At 54.2% G+C, this 19986-nt stretch overlaps 1 protein-coding gene across 1 annotated transcript in view; it reads right to left on the reverse strand.

The window, feature by feature from the left end:
* The window catches only part of TMEM131L (transmembrane 131 like), a 132247-nt gene that overhangs the window by 62090 nt on the left and 50171 nt on the right, over positions 1–19986 (reverse strand). Inside the window, exons 4-7 of the mRNA XM_055144828.1 lie at positions 13338–13406; positions 7030–7153; positions 5128–5244; positions 3584–3694 (exon numbers count right to left, since the gene is read on the reverse strand). Of these exons, the coding sequence (XP_055000803.1) occupies positions 3584–3694; positions 5128–5244; positions 7030–7153; positions 13338–13406 (421 nt within the window). The remainder of the gene's footprint in view (positions 1–3583; positions 3695–5127; positions 5245–7029; positions 7154–13337; positions 13407–19986) is intronic.

Below are 19986 nucleotides of genomic sequence, written 5' to 3' on the forward strand. Positions count from 1 at the left end.
ATTCCGGCAAGAAAATAAAAAATCAGCCTAGAGAATTGGCAAAAAAAACCCCTGCAAATAATGTATCTGCTGAAAATTGTGAGAATATAAAGACTTATTATATCCCAACATAAGAAAACAAAGTATTTAAAAGTCACCCCAAAGGGCCAGAGCAGTGGGTAGGGCGTTTTCCATGCATGTCATCAACCCAGGTCTGACCCCCAGCATCCCATGTGGTTCCCCAAGCACCACCAGGAGTAATTCCTGAGTGCACAGCCAGGAGCATCGCCCTAGGAATCACCATGTGTGACCCTAGAGGCCAAGAAAAAAAAGGCCCCAAGGGGGCTGGAGTGCTAGCACAGCGGGGAGGGCGTTTGCCTTCACGTGGCCGACCCGGGTTCGATTCCCAGCATCCCATATGGTCCCCTGAGCACCGCCAGGAGTAATTCCTGAGTGCAGAGCCAGGAGTAACCCCTGTGCATCGCCAGGTGTGACCAAAAAAAGAAGAAAAAAAGCCCCAAAACAAAGAAAAAGAATTACTTAACATTTATTTAAAAAAATATAGTACAGAGGTTAGGGTGTTTGTTTGCCTTGCATGTGGCCAACCCAGGTTCAATTCCCAGCATCCCATATTGTAGGATAACATAGCCTTAGGTAGCTTAGGTTTATTGGTTTGTTCCCATCGCAGTGCTCCCATTCCTCTGTCTTTATTTGTAGCTTCTTTCTTTGGGCTCTGTTGACTTGTAAATACTGTTTTTCTCTTCTCCTTGAGTCCTTTACATCGTTTATTCAGAGCCATGCCCTTTTGTACAGGCACTGGAAGACTGTAGCAAATGCTTTGCTTTTGTAACCTGGGAGTTATTTGACTCTGCATGTTATCTTCCTCCTGGGCATCTGTTCTTTCAACCTAAGCCTCAGCTGCCCTTACTTCCTAGCACCCCCAAAAGCAGGGTCCCAACGAGGGACGGGACTGAGGGATGGGACGGACCCAGGGCAAGCGGTGAGTTGTGTGCTACCCTGGCATCGAGATGGGCCTGGCCAAAGTGCCTAATGCTTAACTATAAGTTAAGAGCTTGGTCATGGACAAATGCTGTCATGATCCAAACAGTGATAACTAGATTCGGACCCTGCTAGGGTGAGGAATGATTAATCTGCCCTGAGTGCTGCCGTCTGAGTCTATGGCAAGATGTTGCCAGGAGAGCTGCCCTGCAAGCCTCAATGTATCTCTTACTGTGTCCATACAAAAATAACTAGTATTAAGATGTTAATGAAGGCTTGGAGTAAGGAAAGGAGAAAAACCTTAAGGGGTATTTTGCTTGGCAGCCCTCAGAAAGGGCTTTCATTTTTTTTTCTTTTTTTTTTTTTTTTAGGAAGGGCTTTCTTATGTTGATTTTGCTACCTGACTGTGTGTAGCCTAGAGGGCAAGGTGGAGAGAGATAAGCAGCAGGAGAGACGGTAAAGGGGGAGCCAGAGTGAGAAGAGGATCAAGAGAGTGGGATGGAGCAGTGAGGAGGAAGAATGCATGAGACAAAAGATTAAAAATCTGGTAACACCATATGGTCCCCTGAGCACTGTCAGGAGTGATTCCTGAGTGCAAAACCAGGAGTAACCCCTGAGCATCACCAGGTGTGACGAAACCAAGCAAGCAAGCAAGAAAGAACAGGGGTCAGAGAGTACTTGCATGGGGCGGGTTCAATTCCCAGTACCCCATATGATTTCCCGTGCACTTCCAGGAGTGATCTCTGAGTGCAAAGTCAGGAGTAGCCCTGTGCATCAGCAGGTGTGACTCCAAAACCACGAATAAGTAAAGAGGGAAAATGCTAGCCTACTGGGCCCGAGTGACAGTATAGTGGGTGAGGCAGTGGCTAACATGGACCCAACCCTTGGTGCCACATAAATCCTTCCAAGAGTGAGCCCTGAGCAAGAGCCAGGAGTAAGCCCCCAGACAAACAAACAAACAAGGCCAATTTAACCCGCTACTTAATAACTACCTTCTTAGTCATCAAAAACAGGTCTTTGGGGGCCGGGAAGAGAGCACAGTGGGTAAGACACTTGTCTCACTCGCAGTTAGCCTGGATTTGATCCCCGGCACTCCAGTCGGTCCCCCAAACCCCCTGAGCTCAGAGCCAGAAGTAAGTAAGTCATGCGCTCTGGCGGCTGCGGCCCAGACCAGACCAAATCAAAACAAAACAAAAACAAAACAAACCAGAACAAAATTTTCACTGGAAATGATGCTCACTTCGGGGACACAGCCAGCCATTCTCAGGGGTCATTCCTGGGGAGCTTGGGGGACGCCAACTGGGCTCTGGGCATCAAGCCCCGGCCAGGGGCATGCAAGGCACACGCCCAGCCCGCCCTACCATCTGCCTCTCCAGCCACGGCTGCGGAAGTGTGTGACTCAAGATTCCGCTTCCTGAAAAGCACCTGGTTTCACAAGCTCAGTAAGCCATCCACAGTGCGTGACCGCTTCTCCCCTTACAAAACACCTGAGGCCTTGGCAAGCCCCTGAGCTACAATGCGGGGAAACTGCCGGTGATGAAAAGGATCTCAGAGCGAACCCTGAAAAGCAGGCAACATTCCAAAGGACAAAAAAGAAGAGGGAGAAAGCGTGAAATGTCAACCGCATGAACTAGACAGTCATTGGAAAAGAACTACAGAGGGCTGGGCAGACATGCGAAGGCTGCTGTGCACGCTCTGCATGCAAGAGACCCAGGCTCGATACCCGACACCACATGGTCCAAGCACAGAGCCGGGAGCAGCCTCTAAGCAACACAGGGTGGAGTTATTTGAAAATTATTATTTTTTAAATTTTAAACTTTTTAAATTAAGGGGGTCAGGGGCCGGAGCGATAGCACAGCGGGTAGGGCCTTGCACGCGGCTGACCCGGGTTCGATCCCCGGTATCCCATATGGTCCCCCAAGCACTGCCAGGAGCAATTCCTGAGTGCAAAGCCAGGAGTAACCCCTGAGCATCGCTGGGTGTGACCCAAAAAGCAAAAAAAAAAAAAAAAAAAAAAAATTAAGGGGGTCAGATAGTACAGAGGGTAAGGTGTTTATCTTGCTTGCAGCCGACCCAAGTTTGATCCCTGGGATCCCATATAGTCCCTGGAGCACTGCCAGGAGCAATTCTGAGTGCAGAGCCAGAAGTAAACCCTGGGTATCGCCGGGTGTGACCCAAACAGCCAAATAATACAAATAATTAAGGGCTACTGTTACAATGTAATTTGATGTATAATCTTATACATAAATATCGCCCAGGTTTGGGGGCGATTCCTCCGCCCCTCTCAGAGAGTCCAGCAAGCTACCAAGAATATCTCGCCTGCACGGCAGAGCCTGGCAAGTTCTCCGTGGCGTACTGGATATGCCAAAAACAATAACAACAAGTCTCACAATGGAGACGTTACTGGGGCCCGCTCAAACAAATCGAGCAACGCGATGACAGTGATACAGTGCTACAGTGATAAATATCAGGGTTTTCTCAAAAAGCAGAAATTAGTACAATCCCAAGCCTGTCTACATAAAAGGGGTTTACGCAGGCTCTGCCAAAAGGGAACAGAAGAAGCTCCAGCACGGAGCCACCAGCACACACCCGCCCCTGACATCACCTGCGTCGGAGAGAGCCGAATGCTCTGGACCTGAGGGAGCAGAAAGTAGGCGTTGGGCAGCTGCTTCGCAGACCCTTCTGGAGAGCTTCTGCGAGTGCCCACTCCAGAGACCTGCAGGAGGAACGGCAGCGTCAGCGGGAGGGCTCCGCACATCACCCATCAGCCTTTCTAAAGGGTACCTGTGTTCCTGCCCTTCAGGGCACTAGGGATCCAATTCTTGAGCCTTTTCTACCAGAAAAAAAGCAGTGAAACCCCCAAAGCAGTTAAAGCACAGCTGCACTCAAGCCTGAGAGTCTTCACTGTGGCCATCTCTCCAATAGGACACACGTCTGATGCTGAGCCGCGTGCTTAAAGACACCCAGTAAGAACTTAAGGATGGGGGTCGGGGCCACAGCACGGCAGGTAGGGCGGGGAGGGGGTTTGCCTTGCATATGGCTGACCCGATTTCAACCCCCGAGCACTGCCAGGAGTAATTTCTGAGTGCATAGCCAGGGCAAACTCCTGAGCATCACTGCTGCTGGGTGTGACCCAAAAGGAAAAAAAAAAAAAAGAAGGGAGACAGCACCCTAGGGAGATGGGGCTTATCTTGCATCCAGTCAGAGCACAGAGTCAGGAGTAAGCCCTGAGTACTGCCAGGTGTTGCTCCACCCTCAACCCGATGGCTACAGGTCCTTAAACTCTCATGCCACCTTCCAGTTAAAGCAGTGGCATCCCAGGGGCATGGAAGAGCAATTCCTGATGGCGAAGCACAACAGAAAGATTCTTCTGCTCCCCGTCCCGCAGTCCAAACTCACGATGTGCAGGCCCTAGCCCCACACCCACGCGGAGAAAAGGCGGCCCGGGCAGAGGGGCAGGTCAGGCGTTCTGACGCCCACTCCATGTGCTACAAGAGACCATGGGGGTGCCCGTCATCGCCAAGACCCCTGGGGAGAGCTGGTGCTTTGCACTGCAGACAATCAAGGGTGGTGCCAACACCCAGATTCAATGGCATGAACCAGGGGGCAACGCTTCCAGGCTTTGTTAGACTTTTAAAAATTTTGCTAAGGGGCACAGCGGGTAGGGCGTTTGCCTTGCACGCGGTTGACCGGGGTTCAATTCCCAGCATCCCATATGGTCCCCTGAGCACCGCCAGGAGTGATTCCTGAGTGCAGAGCCAGAAGTAACCTCTGTGCATCACCAGGTGTGACCCAAAAAGCAAAAAAAATAGTAAAACATTTTTTTTTAATTTAAAAAAAATAAAAATTTTGCTAAACTTGCCAAACCCATGTGTGTGTATGTGTGTGTGTTGTGTGTGTGTCTGTCTGTCTGTCTGTCCCGTATGTTCAAAGACCTTTAGCGGGTGAGTGTGGGTGGGTGTCCACTTGTGTGGCCATTTGTGTGTGTCCAAACCCAGGTGCGTGTACTGTGCATATGGCAAGTGTGGAGCTGCCTAAGTGAGCGTGCGTCTGTGTGGCCGTGCCACGGGTTGAATCCCCATGTGGGCGGTGCTCCACCCCCCCACCCCCCGGGCTAGCCAGTTCACCCCCACAGGCAGCAGTACTCACGTGGTAGGACAGGACTCCATAGGAGGAGGTATTAATAAATAAGGAGCTTTCGAGACTTCCCTCTTCGGTAGGCAAGAAAATAATCCGGAAGGAAGTTTTCCCCAGCGCTGGAATGACCTGGAAGGAAAGTAGCCCATCAGCATGGAGCCAGCCCGACGTCTTGCCGAGACGTCCCCGTGAATGATGCTACAGTTAACAGGCACCTGGACATCCTGCACCTTGGAACGTACCACAAGGCCCGAGATCTCCCAACACTCTACGGGGGCGTCTCGGGAGCCACCAGGACTGACACGCGCGGTCCTGGCCCTCACTCTCCGGGATGCAGGCCTCCCACCTGGCTCTTCCCGCCGCCTCCTCCTTGCCCACGGGAGCAAATGCTGGCCCCTAACAGTTCAAGCTCAGGCTCCTCCGGGGCCGTGAGCGGGGCCAGAGCAGGAGTGCAGCGGTCTTACAAGTGCTGACCCACATTAGATCCCGGCATCCCATATGATGAGCCCCATCAGGGGTGGTCCCGAGTGCAGAGCCAGAGAGGCCTGAGCACTCCAGGGTGTGGTCCTGGGCTGCACTCTAAAGAAACAAAACCAACAGCAATGGAACGGAGGTGCTCCCACCCACCCTTTCTGGTTGCTGGGCCACACTCAGCCGTGCTCGGGGCTCTCTCCTGGCACTGCTCAGGACACTGACTCTAAGAGGTGACTCTAAGACGTGCAGGGCAGTGGGCTGAGACGGGTCGTGTGCAAGACAAAAGACTTATGCTCCGACCCTTTGCAGTAGTTTAGAGACTACGTTCCAGCTATCACTTGTCAAGAACCAATGTAGAAACATGATGATACAAATACATGCTGATACAAAAGTAAGGGCTGTGATTACCTGGGCAGGAACAAAAGAAAGAAAATAAAGAAAAAGAAAGAAAGAAAGAAAGAAAGAAAGAAAGAAAGAAAGAAAGAAAGAAAGAAAGAAAGAAAGAAAGAAAGAAAGAAAGAAAGAAAGAAAGAAAGAAAGAAAGGGAGAAAGAGAGAAAGAGAGAAAAGAAAGAAAGAAAGAAAGAAAGAAAGAGAGAAAGAGAGAAAAGAAAAGAAAAGAAAAGAAAAGAAAAGAAAAGAAAAGAAAAGAAAAGAAAAGAAAAGAAAAGAGATTCAGGTTACTCACACCACACTCCTTCAGTCTCAGTATTTTTTTTCCCCAGCACATCACAGGAATCTCAGTATTTTTAAGTGCATGCTACAGACATGGTAACCAAAATAATAAAACCCACAAGTAAACAGAATAGTACAAAGCAGCCCAGGGTTGGGGCTGGAGCAATAGCACAGCGGGTAGGGTGTTTGCCTTGCACGTGGCAGACACGGGTTCGATTCCCAGCATCCCATATGGTCCCACAAGCACTGCCAGGAATAATTCCTGAGTGCAAGAGCAAGGAGTAACCCCTGTGCATCTCTGGGTATGACCCAAAAAGGAAGAAAAAAAAAAAAGCAGCCAGGGGTTCTGAGCTCATTATTATGCACAAGTTACTTTTATCAGAAGTTCCTTTTGGACTGGGGAGAGTCCCAACTTTATCAGTAAGTGCCTCTTATCAGTGGTGAAGAGATAGACACTATGAGTCTGTGTTAGCGCCTAGTGCTTTTGCATGAATACTTTGCATGTAGACCAAAAACAAAACAAAACACAAAAAGCCCATGAAGTTTCTTTAGCCATGCTGGGACCTTTCCTAGTGACCTAGGCCACCCAAACCACGAATGTGAGGCACTGGGGGAAAAAAAATAAATATGAACATGAACACACAGAAGGGAAAGTGTGTGGAGAGCAGGAAGAAGGGGCGACAGGGAGCAGGAAGTGAAATCTTCAGGCCAAAGCTCGAGCAGCCCTGGCCGGCGGCCGCGTCGCTTCCCCGGGGACGGCACCCACCCGGCAGTGCACGGGAGGCACGTGGAAATGCCGGGCAGCCGTGAACACGGAGTTCACCACCACCTCGCTCTCCCGGCTCGGGTTGTAGGCGTGGAGAACCTTGGCCGCGGGCTGTCCCAGGAACCTAGGGAGGAAACGAGGAGAAAGAGTCAAGTGTTAGGTGGGTCTGTGTAGAGCGAGACGTTTAAACAGACACCTGCGCTTGACGCCCCAGAAAACTGTGGCTGTGAATGACGACGTTAAGAAACCACAACGAAGGATGCTGCTTCGAAGAAAGCGCATCTTCCTGCGGGGGCTGGGGAGAAGCGGCTGAGGCAGCAGAAGGTGGTCCCGGCCCGAGCAAGGCCCCAAGTGTGACCCCCGGCACGGGGCGCCCCTGCTCCCTCCCCAGCAGTGCTGGTCCATGTTAGCCAAGCTCTGAGAGTTGTTACCCGCCCCGCCCCCCCCCCACCCAAAAAAAAGCATCCTTGAGGCCGGAGCGACAGTGCAGCAGGTAGGGCGCCTGCCTTGCACAAGGCCAAGCCAGGTTTGATTCCTGGCTCTCCGTTTGGTCCCCTGAGCCCTGCCAGGAGTGATTCCTGAGCGCAGAGCCAGGAGTAAGCCCTGAGCCCAGCCAGGTGTGGCCCCCAAACAAATAAAAATAGATATATAATAAAAAAAAGTCTCTTGATACACAATAGAGTCTCTTGCCCTCAAGCCTGGCTATCTTCCCTGGGGCCCCTTGAGGGGATGGGCTCCAGCTTCCCTCCCCACCCCAAGCAGAGTTCCCAGCGGCTGAAGACCACCGGAACTTAGCTACAGCCATGCTCCAGGCCCCTCTCCACACGTTCAGATGAGCCTCACACATGAAGGTACCCGCAGAGGAACCCAGGTGTGTGTAATCCCATCAACGGCCAACATCCAGAGAGAGACTTAAAAGCAAGCTCTCAGAAGCGATTCTTGTAGCCTACTTCTCCCTCTGGGAGAAACTGGCAATCTTCTGAGAGTTTCCTGCCCACATGGGACAGCCTCGCAAGCTTCCCATGGTGTATTCATATGCTAAAGCTAGTAACAAGCTGGATCTCATTCCCCTGACCCTGAAGAGCCCCCAGTGCAACATCGTTAGGAGGGCCGAGTCGAGATGGACTTCTAAGATCTTAGGGAAAGGACAAAATGGGATGTTACTGAGCCCGCCCGAGAAATCGGTGATTAACGGGATTTCGTGATTCGTGAATAAAAAAAGTAAAATGAATCCCCAGGATGGATCTCACGGCCGTGTCTGGGCTGAGATCTTAGGCGCCTCCTTGGGACGGGGGCGGGCTGAGAGAGGCCCAGCGTCCCACCCACACCCAGCTTCCTCCTGCACACACCAGGCCCCGCTGCCCAGCTCCAGGACTGGTGGTGAGCACCCCACGCTGAGTCACCCCACGCCGGAGCATGAGGCTGCATACGCAGCCATGTGGTAGCCCCAAATTTCACAGTCCTGGCAGCCCAGCGGCAGCGCCGCAAACTGGATGAGCAAAGTTGCAGACGCCCACTAAGCTCAGGGGGCGAAAACTACCACAGGAGGCTCCAGGAGCACCCAACAGCTCGGCGAATCCTCAAAGGCTTCACCAACACCACTGTGAGGCGTGTACCATAACACGCGATGGGATTATTCTGTATTCCCTGAGCGGGCAGGCTGGGAGGGGGTGGCGGAGGAGTGGGAAACGGAGACATTGGTGAAGGGACAGTCACCCTGCTGGCGGGATTGTGCTGGAACATCAAAATGCCTGAAACAACGGTGTCAGGAGCAACGTCATAAATCAATGTTTAATTTTTCAAACATATATAAAAATATCATTGTTCACTGATAAAATGAACTTTGGGGTTCAGGAGATTGTGAACAGCGAGCGGTCAGGGACACATGCTATGGGTATGGGGGACCCCAGGTTACTCTTCAGCACCAGCTCCGGAGCACTGCCAGGGGAGTCCTAGGGGTGACCCCCGGCAACACCACATCGTCAGTGAACCATCTTGGCCTGGTTGGCGAAATATCAATTGGAGGTTGTCCATGGGGCCTGAGAATGGCCTGGGAATCTATCCCCAATGCTCCCCCGCAATTTTCTGTTGTAAGATACAAGCTGGCCCTGGTAACACCGCTTAGACCTCTTATGCCATAACCCACAGAAATTGGTAGGCGCTGGCAACAGACAGTATTCATGGGGGAAACCACCTAAGGTCTGCTTTCTGGGCAGGGTTGGCGGGGGAGCGGGAGGGCGGATTTCATTTTGCAAAGACTTGACTAAGCTGTAGGAAAGGGAAACTGGGGACAAGGCAACTGAGAAGGAGGCTGATCCACAGCATGGTGTGGCAGGAAGAGAGTCTAAATCCATAGAAACCACAGATTTCAGAAGCTCTGGCATGTGTACACGTACACACACACACACACACACACACACACACACACACACACACACACACACACACACACACACAGAGCTCTGACATTTCTGGGGCACTCAGAGGGAGTGACCTCCTCACCAAGTCGCTTCTCTGGCTTTATACTCCCGATGGCAGACACCCAAACATGGTTCTCATTAGTGCAGCCTCGAAATGCATCCTCTTCTAAACTCAGAAGAAATCCCTGTGATTTTTTTTTTTTTTTTAGGGAGTAGCAAGGTGGAGTGTGCCCCACACAGCAGTGCTCAGAGATGACTCCCGGCTGGGTTGGTGGGTGTATATAGGGTGGGGGATAGAGAAGGGGATGGGAGGGGAGAAGGGATGGAGGCCTCTACTTTTTAATTAAAATGACTTTCCCCCACTCTGAATCCAGCAGGAAACAGATCCTTCCCTCAAGGCTCTCCCAAGTTCGATCCCCAGCATCCCATAGGGTCCCCCGAGCACCGCCAGGAGTGACCCCTGAGCGCAGAGCCAGGAGTGACCCCTGTGCGCAGAGCCAGGAGTGACCCCTGAGCATCGCTGGGCGTGACCCAAAAAGCAAAGAGCCAAACAAAGCAAAGCTCGAAATGCCTCTAAGGGGCTTGGAGTCAAAGGCAGGGTTGCCTCGCACGTGGCCGACCCAAGTTCCAGCCCCGTCACCACATACTCAGGAGGGAACCCTGAGCACAATACCAGGAGTAAGCCCAGAGCACTGCCCCTTTCCCAATAAACAAACACATCCCGGAGAAACACAGCAGGAGATAAGACCGCGCCAGCTGGGGGGTGAGGGCACGCCCCGCCGGGCCTCCCGCTGAAGCCCAGTCACCACGCTGCTATTTTTACTCTCTCCTTCTTTACTTCTATTTTTATAAGTGGTATGAGGAGAGGAATTTCCTTCGCGAGTGACAACTGGAAGATACTCTATGAAGACAGCAGAAAAGAACAACTGTGCCTCCTGCGACCGGCTCGCGGCCAGCCAGACGCCCCCAAATAAACCCTGAGAAGCGGCCAGAGGGATGGAAAACCAGGGGCCCGACACTGACTCCCGAGGGCCACGGAAAAGCTGGCAAAGGCTGCAGGGCCAAGAGACAGTTAAGGTGCTGGCTTAGCCTGGGGCTGCGGCCATGAGCCTGGTTCGAGTCCCGGCACTCACCAAGGGGATAGCACAGCAGGGAGGGCACTTGCCTCGCATGTGGCCAACCTGAGTTCAATCCGCAGCATCCCAGATGGTCCCCCAAGCACCACTAGGAGCAATTCCGAGTGCAGAGCCAGAAGTAACCTGAGTACCCTGACTGTAAACAGCGTCCCCCCAAAGAAGTGTCCTCTAGGTTTATTTTTTCTCTTCCCCCCCACCCTTTTGGATCATGCCCAGAGATGCACGGGGGTTACTCCTGGTTCTGCACTCAGAAATTACTCCTGGCAGTGCTCAGGGGACCATATGGGATGCTGGGAATCAAACCAGGGTCGGCCGCGTGCGAGCCAAACGCCCAACCCACTGTGCTATCACTCCAGCCCCGTTTTTTCTCGTTACTGAGGTATTTTTGTTCGTTTTTCCCAAACTTCAGCAAAAATAATTGATTCCTGGGCCAGAGCAGTAGCACAGCTAGTAGGGGCTTGCCTCGCGTGCAGCTGACTGACCTGTGACCCCCAGCATTCTTTAGGGTCCCCCCGAGCCCTGCCAGGAGTGACTCCTGAGTCAATCAGGAGTAACCCCTGAAGCATTGCTGGGTGTGACACCGCAAAAGCAAAAAAAAGATTCCAACAAGCAGATTCCTGGATTCCACTTAGAAGAGAAATAAACAGCAGGACACATGGAGCCTTCCAAACCGGAAGAGGGGGGTATTTCGGACAGCGACAGAACTCCTCTCCTCACTAACTGTCCTCGCTGCCGTCCCGCCCGCCAGCCAGCAGGCGCCTCACAGTGGGCCCTGCACTCACATCTCTTCTGCACAACAAAACCCTTCCCCAGCAGCAAAGCACTCGGTCACCATCAAAAACAAGGAAGGCCTGACTAGACCATCAGCCACTGGTAATGCTCCTTAGCACTGTAGCACTGTCATCCCGTTGTTCATCGATTTACTCGAGCAGGCACCAGTAACGTCTCCATTGTGAGACGTGTTGCTACTGTTTTTGGCATATCGAACACGCCACGGGGAGCTTGCCAGGCTCTGCCATGCAGGTGGGATACTCTCGGCAGCTTGGCCGGGCTCTCCGAGAGGGACGGAGAAATCAAACCCAGGTCAGCCGCGTGCAAGGCAAACACCCTGCCCGCTGTGCTATCACGCCCCTCCAGTGGTCCTTACCCGAGCAAAAACAGAAGAGGTTCACCAGCAGAAGACCAGGCGCCCGACTCTCACCAGGCGGACACCCTCCCTGCACACTTGCTGCTGGTACAGCTCTTCTTTCCAAAACCCCACAGGATGGGGCTAAAGCAATAGCACAGCAGGTAGGGCGTTTGCATGCGGTCAACCCGGGTTCGATTCCCAGCATCCCATATGGTCCCCTGAGCACCGCCAGGAGTGATTCCTGAGTGCAAAGTCAGGAGTAACCCCTGAGCATCACCGGGTGTGACCCAAAAGGAAAAAAATTTAAATAAAATAAAAACCCCACAGGCCCCCAAGCCTTAGGGCTCCAGCTCTGCCCCGCAGCTCAGCGTTCGCGATGAGGAGACGCAGGTGAGCATAGCAAAAAGCCACCCCTAGCAGTGGACGGAGCCTACTCCGGACTCACCCCACGGGGGTCCCCTGCCAACACCCACTGCCTACCACCCTTCTCATCCGCCTGTGAGACCATGGACGTGACCTTCCGGGCTGGAAAAGGCGGGGCCGCAGCACATCCAGAAGCTTCCCCCCGCCAACCCTTGGGAGGCCGAGCTGCTTGGCCCCTTCCCCGTCCAGGGCAAAGCCCTGTTCTGCTCAAGCAACCAAGCCAAGGGCCTCGAGACAGCTCAGCGACGGTGCCTGCGTGCACTCGGCCAGCCCAGACCCACCCTCCAGCGCCGCTTCAAGCCACAGGGGATTCCCAGCGGGAGCAGCCCTGGAGCACGGCCTTGGGTGGCCCCATCTCCCACCCCCTTATCAAACTGCCCCAGTCAACCAGCATCCAGGGGCCCCACTCGGACACAACTGATTCCTTCCTTCCTCCCTTTTGTCCTTCCTCCCTTCCTTTTTCCCTATCTTCCTTTCCTCCTTCCTTACCGTCCTTGCTTCCTCCCAGGGTTCTAGACAGCTCCTCAGCCAGAGCTCCTTCCCTTCACCTGCTGCTCCTTCCCACGCTGCTCTGGACACCCATGCTGTCCTCCCATCGACCTTCCCAACGCCTCCACCTCCCTGACCCATGCAACTGGTGATCTCGCACCTTGCCATTCTGGACAGGAAGCCAGCCATCAACACGGGTAAGTAAATCTAAGGACAAGAATTCAGAGGAGGGTGGTGGGAGGGAAACTAGGGACATTGATGGTGGGAAATGTGCACTGGTGAAGGGACAGATGTTGGCACATTGTATGATGTTGAAACCTAATCATGAACAACTTTGTAACTGTGTATCTCATGGTGATTCAATTAAAAAAAATTAATAAAAACAAAGAAGAATTCAGAAACCATCCATACTTAATTTTTCCACTATAAAACATTAACTTCAAGGAAAAAAGACCTGATAGTGACTTATTCATTCCAATCACTGTATCTATAAGATATTTTATCAAAGGCTAAACAAATGGCTAGAACAACATACACACAAACACAGACACACACACACACACACACACACACACGTCCCAGGACTGAGATCACTTGATATTGTCAACACACAGTACTTTTAAAAGTACTTAAACATCTTACATAAAGATGTTCTGAAACAAGTAATGCAAATAAATTATTCCAAAAAAAATTTTTTTTAAAGATACTTACTGAATTCCAAAATCCAGGACTGACGGCTGGAAATGCAAGCCCTTTCCACCAAAGAGTTTGTCGGAGAAGCTATAAAAGAAAAGAGAGACTGAGTTTTGTCGAGTTTTTAAATCTGCATGCTGAGCTATTTCGTCACGCTCAGGCCACAGCCCTCCATGCAGGCCGGGTACGATGCTATTCAGAACTGGATGTTCAACCTGAATTATTAGTCAGTGTAACTCTACAACTGCAGTGTTTGCAAACATAACTTCCTCTCAAACATACGCCGACCTGCAGCGTTCAAACAAAATGGAAGTGGGCTTTATTTCTATCGGCTCCACTTCTGGGTCAATTCAGATAATCTATTTCCATAAGCCTCCCAGGGGAGAAGAGACATCTAAATCAGCTGAGGAGCGTCACTGGAGGGGAAGCTCGCGCTTTTCAAGTGGTCAGAGTCCATCACCCACGAAAAGGCAGGGGCGGGAGCACCAGCACGCAGTCACCCTGGGTTCGAACCCCAGCACCACAGAGGGTTCCCTGAGCACTGCCGAGAATGGCCAAAGCAAAATAAACAAGGAGAGGCATGGGGACTGGGGGGTCGTACGGGGGGCGCAGGAGAAAGAAGCCACAGTTGCTCCGAAGGTGGAAATCCATCACCAAAATTGGGGGGTGCCTGGGGGGGTATGGCTGGCTTTGGTGCCAGAATCACATCTGGTTGTGCTCAGGGATCACCCCAGTGATGCTTGGGGGACCATGAAGTGCTAAGGATTGAAACCAGATCAGCTGCATGCAAGACAAGCATCCTACCTGCTGTATTATACCTCCCGCCCCTAAACTGGTCTTTTTTAAGGCAACCCAGTACATAAAATCTCACCTGGCAAGTCAGTCATTCATCACTATTATGATTTCATTTTCCATCAGAATCAGAACACACAGATAAACACATATCAAAATAAAAACTTTAAAAATAAAACCCTATAAGCTCTACCATTACACAAACATACTCCTTTACAGACGTAAGTGCAAATACACGGGCATCTATTAAGAAATGACCGACAGGGGCCGGAGCGACAGTCCAGTGGGTAGGGAGTTTGCCTCGAATGAGGCTGACCCAGGTTCAATCCCCGACATCCCATACGGTCCCCTGAGCACCACTAGGAGTAACCTCTGAGCATCACCAGGTGTGACCCAAAAAGCAAAAACGAAGAAAAAAGAAATGAGTCAGGGGAGAAGCTCCAACACAGTCGTCACATGAAGACTCCGGCAAGCCTTCCTCAGCGGCATCCTCCCGCTCTCCCTCTCCACCCCCACATTTCCCGGCCTGGCTTGGGGGCGGGGGGGGGGGGGTCCGCGCAGAGTGGACACGTGGCTCTCAGGCCAAGCAGCTCCCGCCAGGGCCTCTCCCCAGGGCACACCCACTGCCTCCAACACCACCCGGAGGAGTGGGGGAGAAGGGCCCGCAGCACGCGGGGGCTACATGCGCTGCTGGCCAGGCCTCCGCCTTCAGAAGCAGGAGAACAGGCACATGGGGCCAGAGAGAGAGGACAGACGGGAGGACGCCGGCCTTGCGCCCGGCCAACCCGGGTTCCATCCCCAGCCCCCCCATGTGATTCCCTGAGCCCCACCAGGAGTGAGCCCTGAGCGCAGAACCAGGAATCAGCCCGAAGCCCACACAGTGCTCCCCGAATGCAAACGCGAGTCAGACAGACAGACAGACAGAGACAGAGAGGAAGTAGAGGAAACTTTACGTGTGCAACATCACCCTTAGCTGTCAGGCTAAGCAGTCCAGGCAGTAAGTAACAGCCCCGGGGGGCGGGGGGCAGCAGAGGGGGACAGGGCACTGCCTCCCACCCTGCGCCCTGTCACATGAACAACCACCTTCTGAAGGAACAGACATGTCACGGGAGAGCTAAGTGCCTCACGGCCCTGGTTCCAAGGAGCAGAGGTCAAGTCCACACACACACCCGTCCCGTCTGACTCGCAGAGCTGGTGCGGGGGGTCAGGCCTGGTCCAGCAGGCATGGCCGGGCTGGGGGCCAGAGGGCAGGAGTGCAGGCGTGCAGGCTGAGGACAGGACTCCCCCGCCCTCTGCTCGCACCCCGGCCTCTTTGCCTGGAAGCTGGGGAGGGCCCCGCCTCCAGCCGGGGGTGCCGAGAGGTCGCCCCTCGAGAGACCCTGCCCTGGCCGCGCTCCTGACCCAGAGCTGAGCGCCAGACTCAGGAGCTCGCGTTCCCGACAGCCTGACTCTCCTCCTGAGGACAGACGGGGCCGAGCTGAGTCACAGCCGACCTCTGGGACACCAAGTGCCCGCAGGGGCAGGAGAACACAGGAGCAGGAGCCCGGGTCGCCAGGCCGCGTGGCGGGAACGTTCGAGTTGCACAATCAGGGCGCTCGAGGGACACGCCGAGAGCCACGGACACTGCGGGGCCCAGCGCCAGCGATGAGGGCGAGGGGGCGTATTCTGGGACTGGGAGGAGAAATCTCGGCGCCGACCGTCCAGTGGGGAAGCCAGAGGCCACACTGCTGTTCTCTTCCCTGGAAGTCACAGGCAGATTCCTGGGTCGTGCTGGCCAGTGCCCACTGCACACCCCTGGACTTTGCAACTTGGAAACTCCATCGAGGAACAAGGAGGTGGAGCATCGCTAAGCGAATCTGCAAATTAGGTCTTGCAGCTAGAGCCGCTTTGGACATAGGTCCTGAGCTGAACTGCTCTCTCTCTCTCTCTCTCTCTCTCTCTCTCCCTCTCCTCCTCTCCTCTCTCCCCCCGCCACTACGTGCATGCACACACCCTCAAATATTTGCCAGGCTGGGGGCTGTGGGGGAGAGATGGGACTCGGCAGCCCGAATCACCAGCACTGAGCCCACTGCAGACAGCGACCTGCTGGGCAGCGACGGTGCGTGCGGCAGCTGGAGACGCCAGTGTGTACTCGAGAGGCCGAGTACAGACACACACACAGCACTGCCGGGCTCTGCCAGTGCCAGGGTGCCCACCCAGCAGTGTCCAGGGACCCAGCGCTGCACCCATCTCTGCGTGGGGGACCGAGTGGTGAACCCCAACCTCTCTCCAGCCCGGCTTTCTACTCTCCGCAACAATTCCAAAGACCTGACATCAGCCTGGAAAGCGAGAAAGGGCCGTGGGCCGGCAATGACCTTGAGTCCCCGATGGACAACGCGGCCAGAGCCACAGCAGCGCTCGGGAAAACCAGGCAGAGATGGGCGGGGGTCGGGTGGGGGGAAACCCGGGTATCTGCACACGTGAGAGGCATCCAGCCAGCCCGCTGAGGTCGCTCTCTGACGGCCAACCCACTGGGCCCTTCCCCTCCCGGCAAAGTCCCGAGCAATCAGCCAGGAGCAGCCCAGCACTGCTGGTGTGGCACAACACCCAGTGCCAAGAGGCAGGGACCCGGGGAAACAGATCTCTGGGCCTCAGCCCTGAGTGCAAGTCCAGAGCACGCGGGGCTAAAATCACACCTGCAGGGAAGGGAGAGGGCCCAGGGGCCCACCCTGACTGGAGCTGCCCATCGCCAGGGAGGCCACTCTGTGGGTCTCTGCAGCGCCACCCAAAGGCTGCCCTAGACACTGCAGGATCCGGTCAGAGACACAGACACACAGGTACACAAGCACGTACCCATCACCATCTGTCAACTCCACTCACACACACAGACACACACATACACACACACAGACACAGACACACACACACACACACAGAGCCTGTCATTTCAGGGGAACCCAAAGGGCCAGCACTCGGGAACTGAGCTCTGTCACTCTGATACCACAATCTCAGGGCTACACAGTTTTCGGTTTTTACTTTTACACTCTTCTTCCCAGAAGTTGGTTGATGGGGGAAAGGGGGGGGGGAGAGAAAGAGAGAAGTTAACTACTTTTCCAGAGCTCTGCTATTATGTTGAAAAAGAATTAACATAGGCGGGGCTGGAGCAATAGCACAGCGGGTAGGGCATTTGCCTTGCACGCAGCCGACCCAGGTTCGATTCCCAGCATCCCATATGGTCCCCTGAGCACCGCCAGGGGTGATTCCTGAGTGCAGAGCCAGGAGTAACCCCAGTGCATCACCGGGTGTGACCCAAAAAGCAAAAAAAAAGAATTAACATAGGCTTCTTGTGCTTGCAACATTCAAAACCGACCTTCTGGCTCTAGGACAGTGAGTCAGCATGGAAAGGTGATTCCCTCCAGGACCCCCAAGCAGCTGGGCCAGGGAGGAAGCCAGAGCAGAACCACACAGGGGCGCTGAGGAAAAACCTTGCCAGGACGCCTTCCTCCTCCTCCTCCTCCTCCTCCTCTTCCTCCTCCTCCTCCGTCCCAGGCAATCAAAGTCGTGGCATGGTGCAGCTATTTCCAGAAACCAACTCTGAGTTCCCCAGGTGGCCTACAAGTTCAGGTCCCAGCTCTCTGAACCCCCCGACTGGCAAGATCCCCCCTCAGGAGCAGCAAAGGCAAACAGTCTGGACACGGTGTCTTCACTCCTGTGTGAATGGCGGTTAGGGTCAAAACCGGACCGTTTTTAGTGTTGATATTTAAAAATCTGGGGGCTGGAGCAAGAGTACAGTGGATCTGGCATTTGCCTCGCACGTGGCAAATCAGAGTTTGATCCCCGGCATCCCCTATGGTCCCCTGAGCACCGCCAGGCGTAATTCCTGAGTGCAGAGCCAGGAGTAACCCTTGAGCATCACCAGGTGCCCCCCCCAAAAAACAAATGACAACAAAAATGAAGTGCAGAGGTTGCGAGCTGCCTGAGGGGCTCCGGAGAGGAATCCAGCAGGTGGGGTCCCGGCCCTGCACCCATCCTCCCCGGGTTCGGTCCCCAAACCTCAGTGGATATGCTACCCCCCCAAAAAAAATGAATAGGAAAAAAGAATAATTCTATACAACTTCATATCCCAAACAATAGCTCAATCCAAATAAGATAGACTGTATAAAAATCCCAATATAAGCAAATATATCGAATCTTCAAGGGATGGAACATTAGCAATCCTGTTGACACTGCGTCGAACATGTCTCTGAGGCCTTCTCTGGCGGGGGGGGGGGGGGGGGGCCGGGGGTGGGAGGGGGGGAAAGGACGGCGGGGCGGAGGGGGGGCTCAGGCGTGCAGTTCAGCCAAGCAGGTGCAGACAGAGCAAAGAGGTGAGTTGCAGAAGGGCGGTGGGCAAACCGTCTCCCCAACACCCCCGCCCAGCTGCTGCACACCCCCCCCCACCACAAGCCCCAGAGAGTGGAAGACACCTCCCTCACTATTCGCCCAGGGAACTTAATTGTCGGTAATTATACAGCCGCCACTCATATGCAAATAGTGCGTGAAGGGCTTCCCTTTTAAATGCTAATTTCTCTTTCACACCCGGGAGGCAGTGAAGGGTTCCGGCTGTGAGGCATGGGAAGGGGGGCGGGGGTAAGGCCCCTCACTCGTTCCACGGGCAGGGCCTGAGCAGGCCTCTGACTGGGACCCTGTCAGGCCTCTCCAAGCCCTCCCCTCCTCTCCTCTCCTCCCTCCAGAGCGGCAGGAGGGCAGGAGCGGGGAGACTGGGGGGCAGGGGGTGGGCGGCAGACCAGGGCCCAGCAGAAGGGAGGGCCAAGCAGGTGAAGGCTCGTGTTCATCCACGCACCCCTCCTCCCCAGGAGCCCCAGGCCCCCCGAAAGCCGCACCCTCCTGGAGACAGGATAGTGGGTCAGGGCACAGAACGAGTGGTGAACCCTAAGCACTGGGTGTACCCCCCTCCAAAGAAAACCCAGAAAGCAGAAGCCCAGCCACCAAAACTGCTGGGCAGAAGAGCTGCAGGCCGGAGTGGGCGCTGTTCCAGCAGAAGCCAGGAGCAGCCACTGAACATGGGCGGGTGTGCCCCCCCAATTTTTTAAAAGCCCCCCCCACATTAGTCCACTGTCCTTTAGATCATGTTGACAAAGAGGACAGATGCTGCCAGATCTCAGTGAGAAGGGAACTTTCCCAGAGCATCTCAGAGAAATGGAAGAGCAGGAGCCCCAGGAAGCCGCGTATTTGCTCTTAATTCCTTCTGTCTTCACACAAGGAGGCTCCTCTCCCGACCCCGACCCCCTGGCCCACCAGTCTCAGAGGCCCCAGGCTCCTGACTCCCTACCTGCCTCACCTGCACCCTCACCTAAACCTCACCTCAAATGGGCACCCAGCACAGCGGTTGGGCGTTTGCCTTTCACACGGCCAACCCAAGTTTGATTCCTCCGCCCCTCTCGGAGAGACCGGCAAGCTACCGAGTATCGCCCCCGCGCGGCAGAGCCTAGCAAGCTACCCGTGGAGCATTCGATATGCCAAAAACAGTAATAAGTCTCTCAATGAGAGACGTTACTGGTGCCCGCTCAACAAATCGATGAGCAACGGGATCCTATACCAAACGCTTCCCAAACTGCAAAAGGGGCAGAGGTCGCGTCCATGGGGATGCAGGTGCAGGGAGAAAGGTTGAGAGCCCCTGGGAGAGGGAGTGAGGAAGAGGGAGAGGGGGGTAGAGAGAGAGACAGACAGAGGTAAGGGGGGAGAGGGAGGGGAGGCAGAGAACAGACCGCAGGGCATTTGCCTTGCACATGACTGACCCAGGTTCCATCACTGGCACCATACAGGGTCCCCGGAGCCCCACCAAGAGTGATCCCCGAGTGCAAGGCCAGGAGGAAGCCCTGAGAACCACCGAAAG

This window comes from Sorex araneus, chromosome 7 (assembly GCF_027595985.1).
Source record: "Sorex araneus isolate mSorAra2 chromosome 7, mSorAra2.pri, whole genome shotgun sequence".
Taxonomy (NCBI): Eukaryota; Metazoa; Chordata; class Mammalia; order Eulipotyphla; family Soricidae; genus Sorex; species Sorex araneus.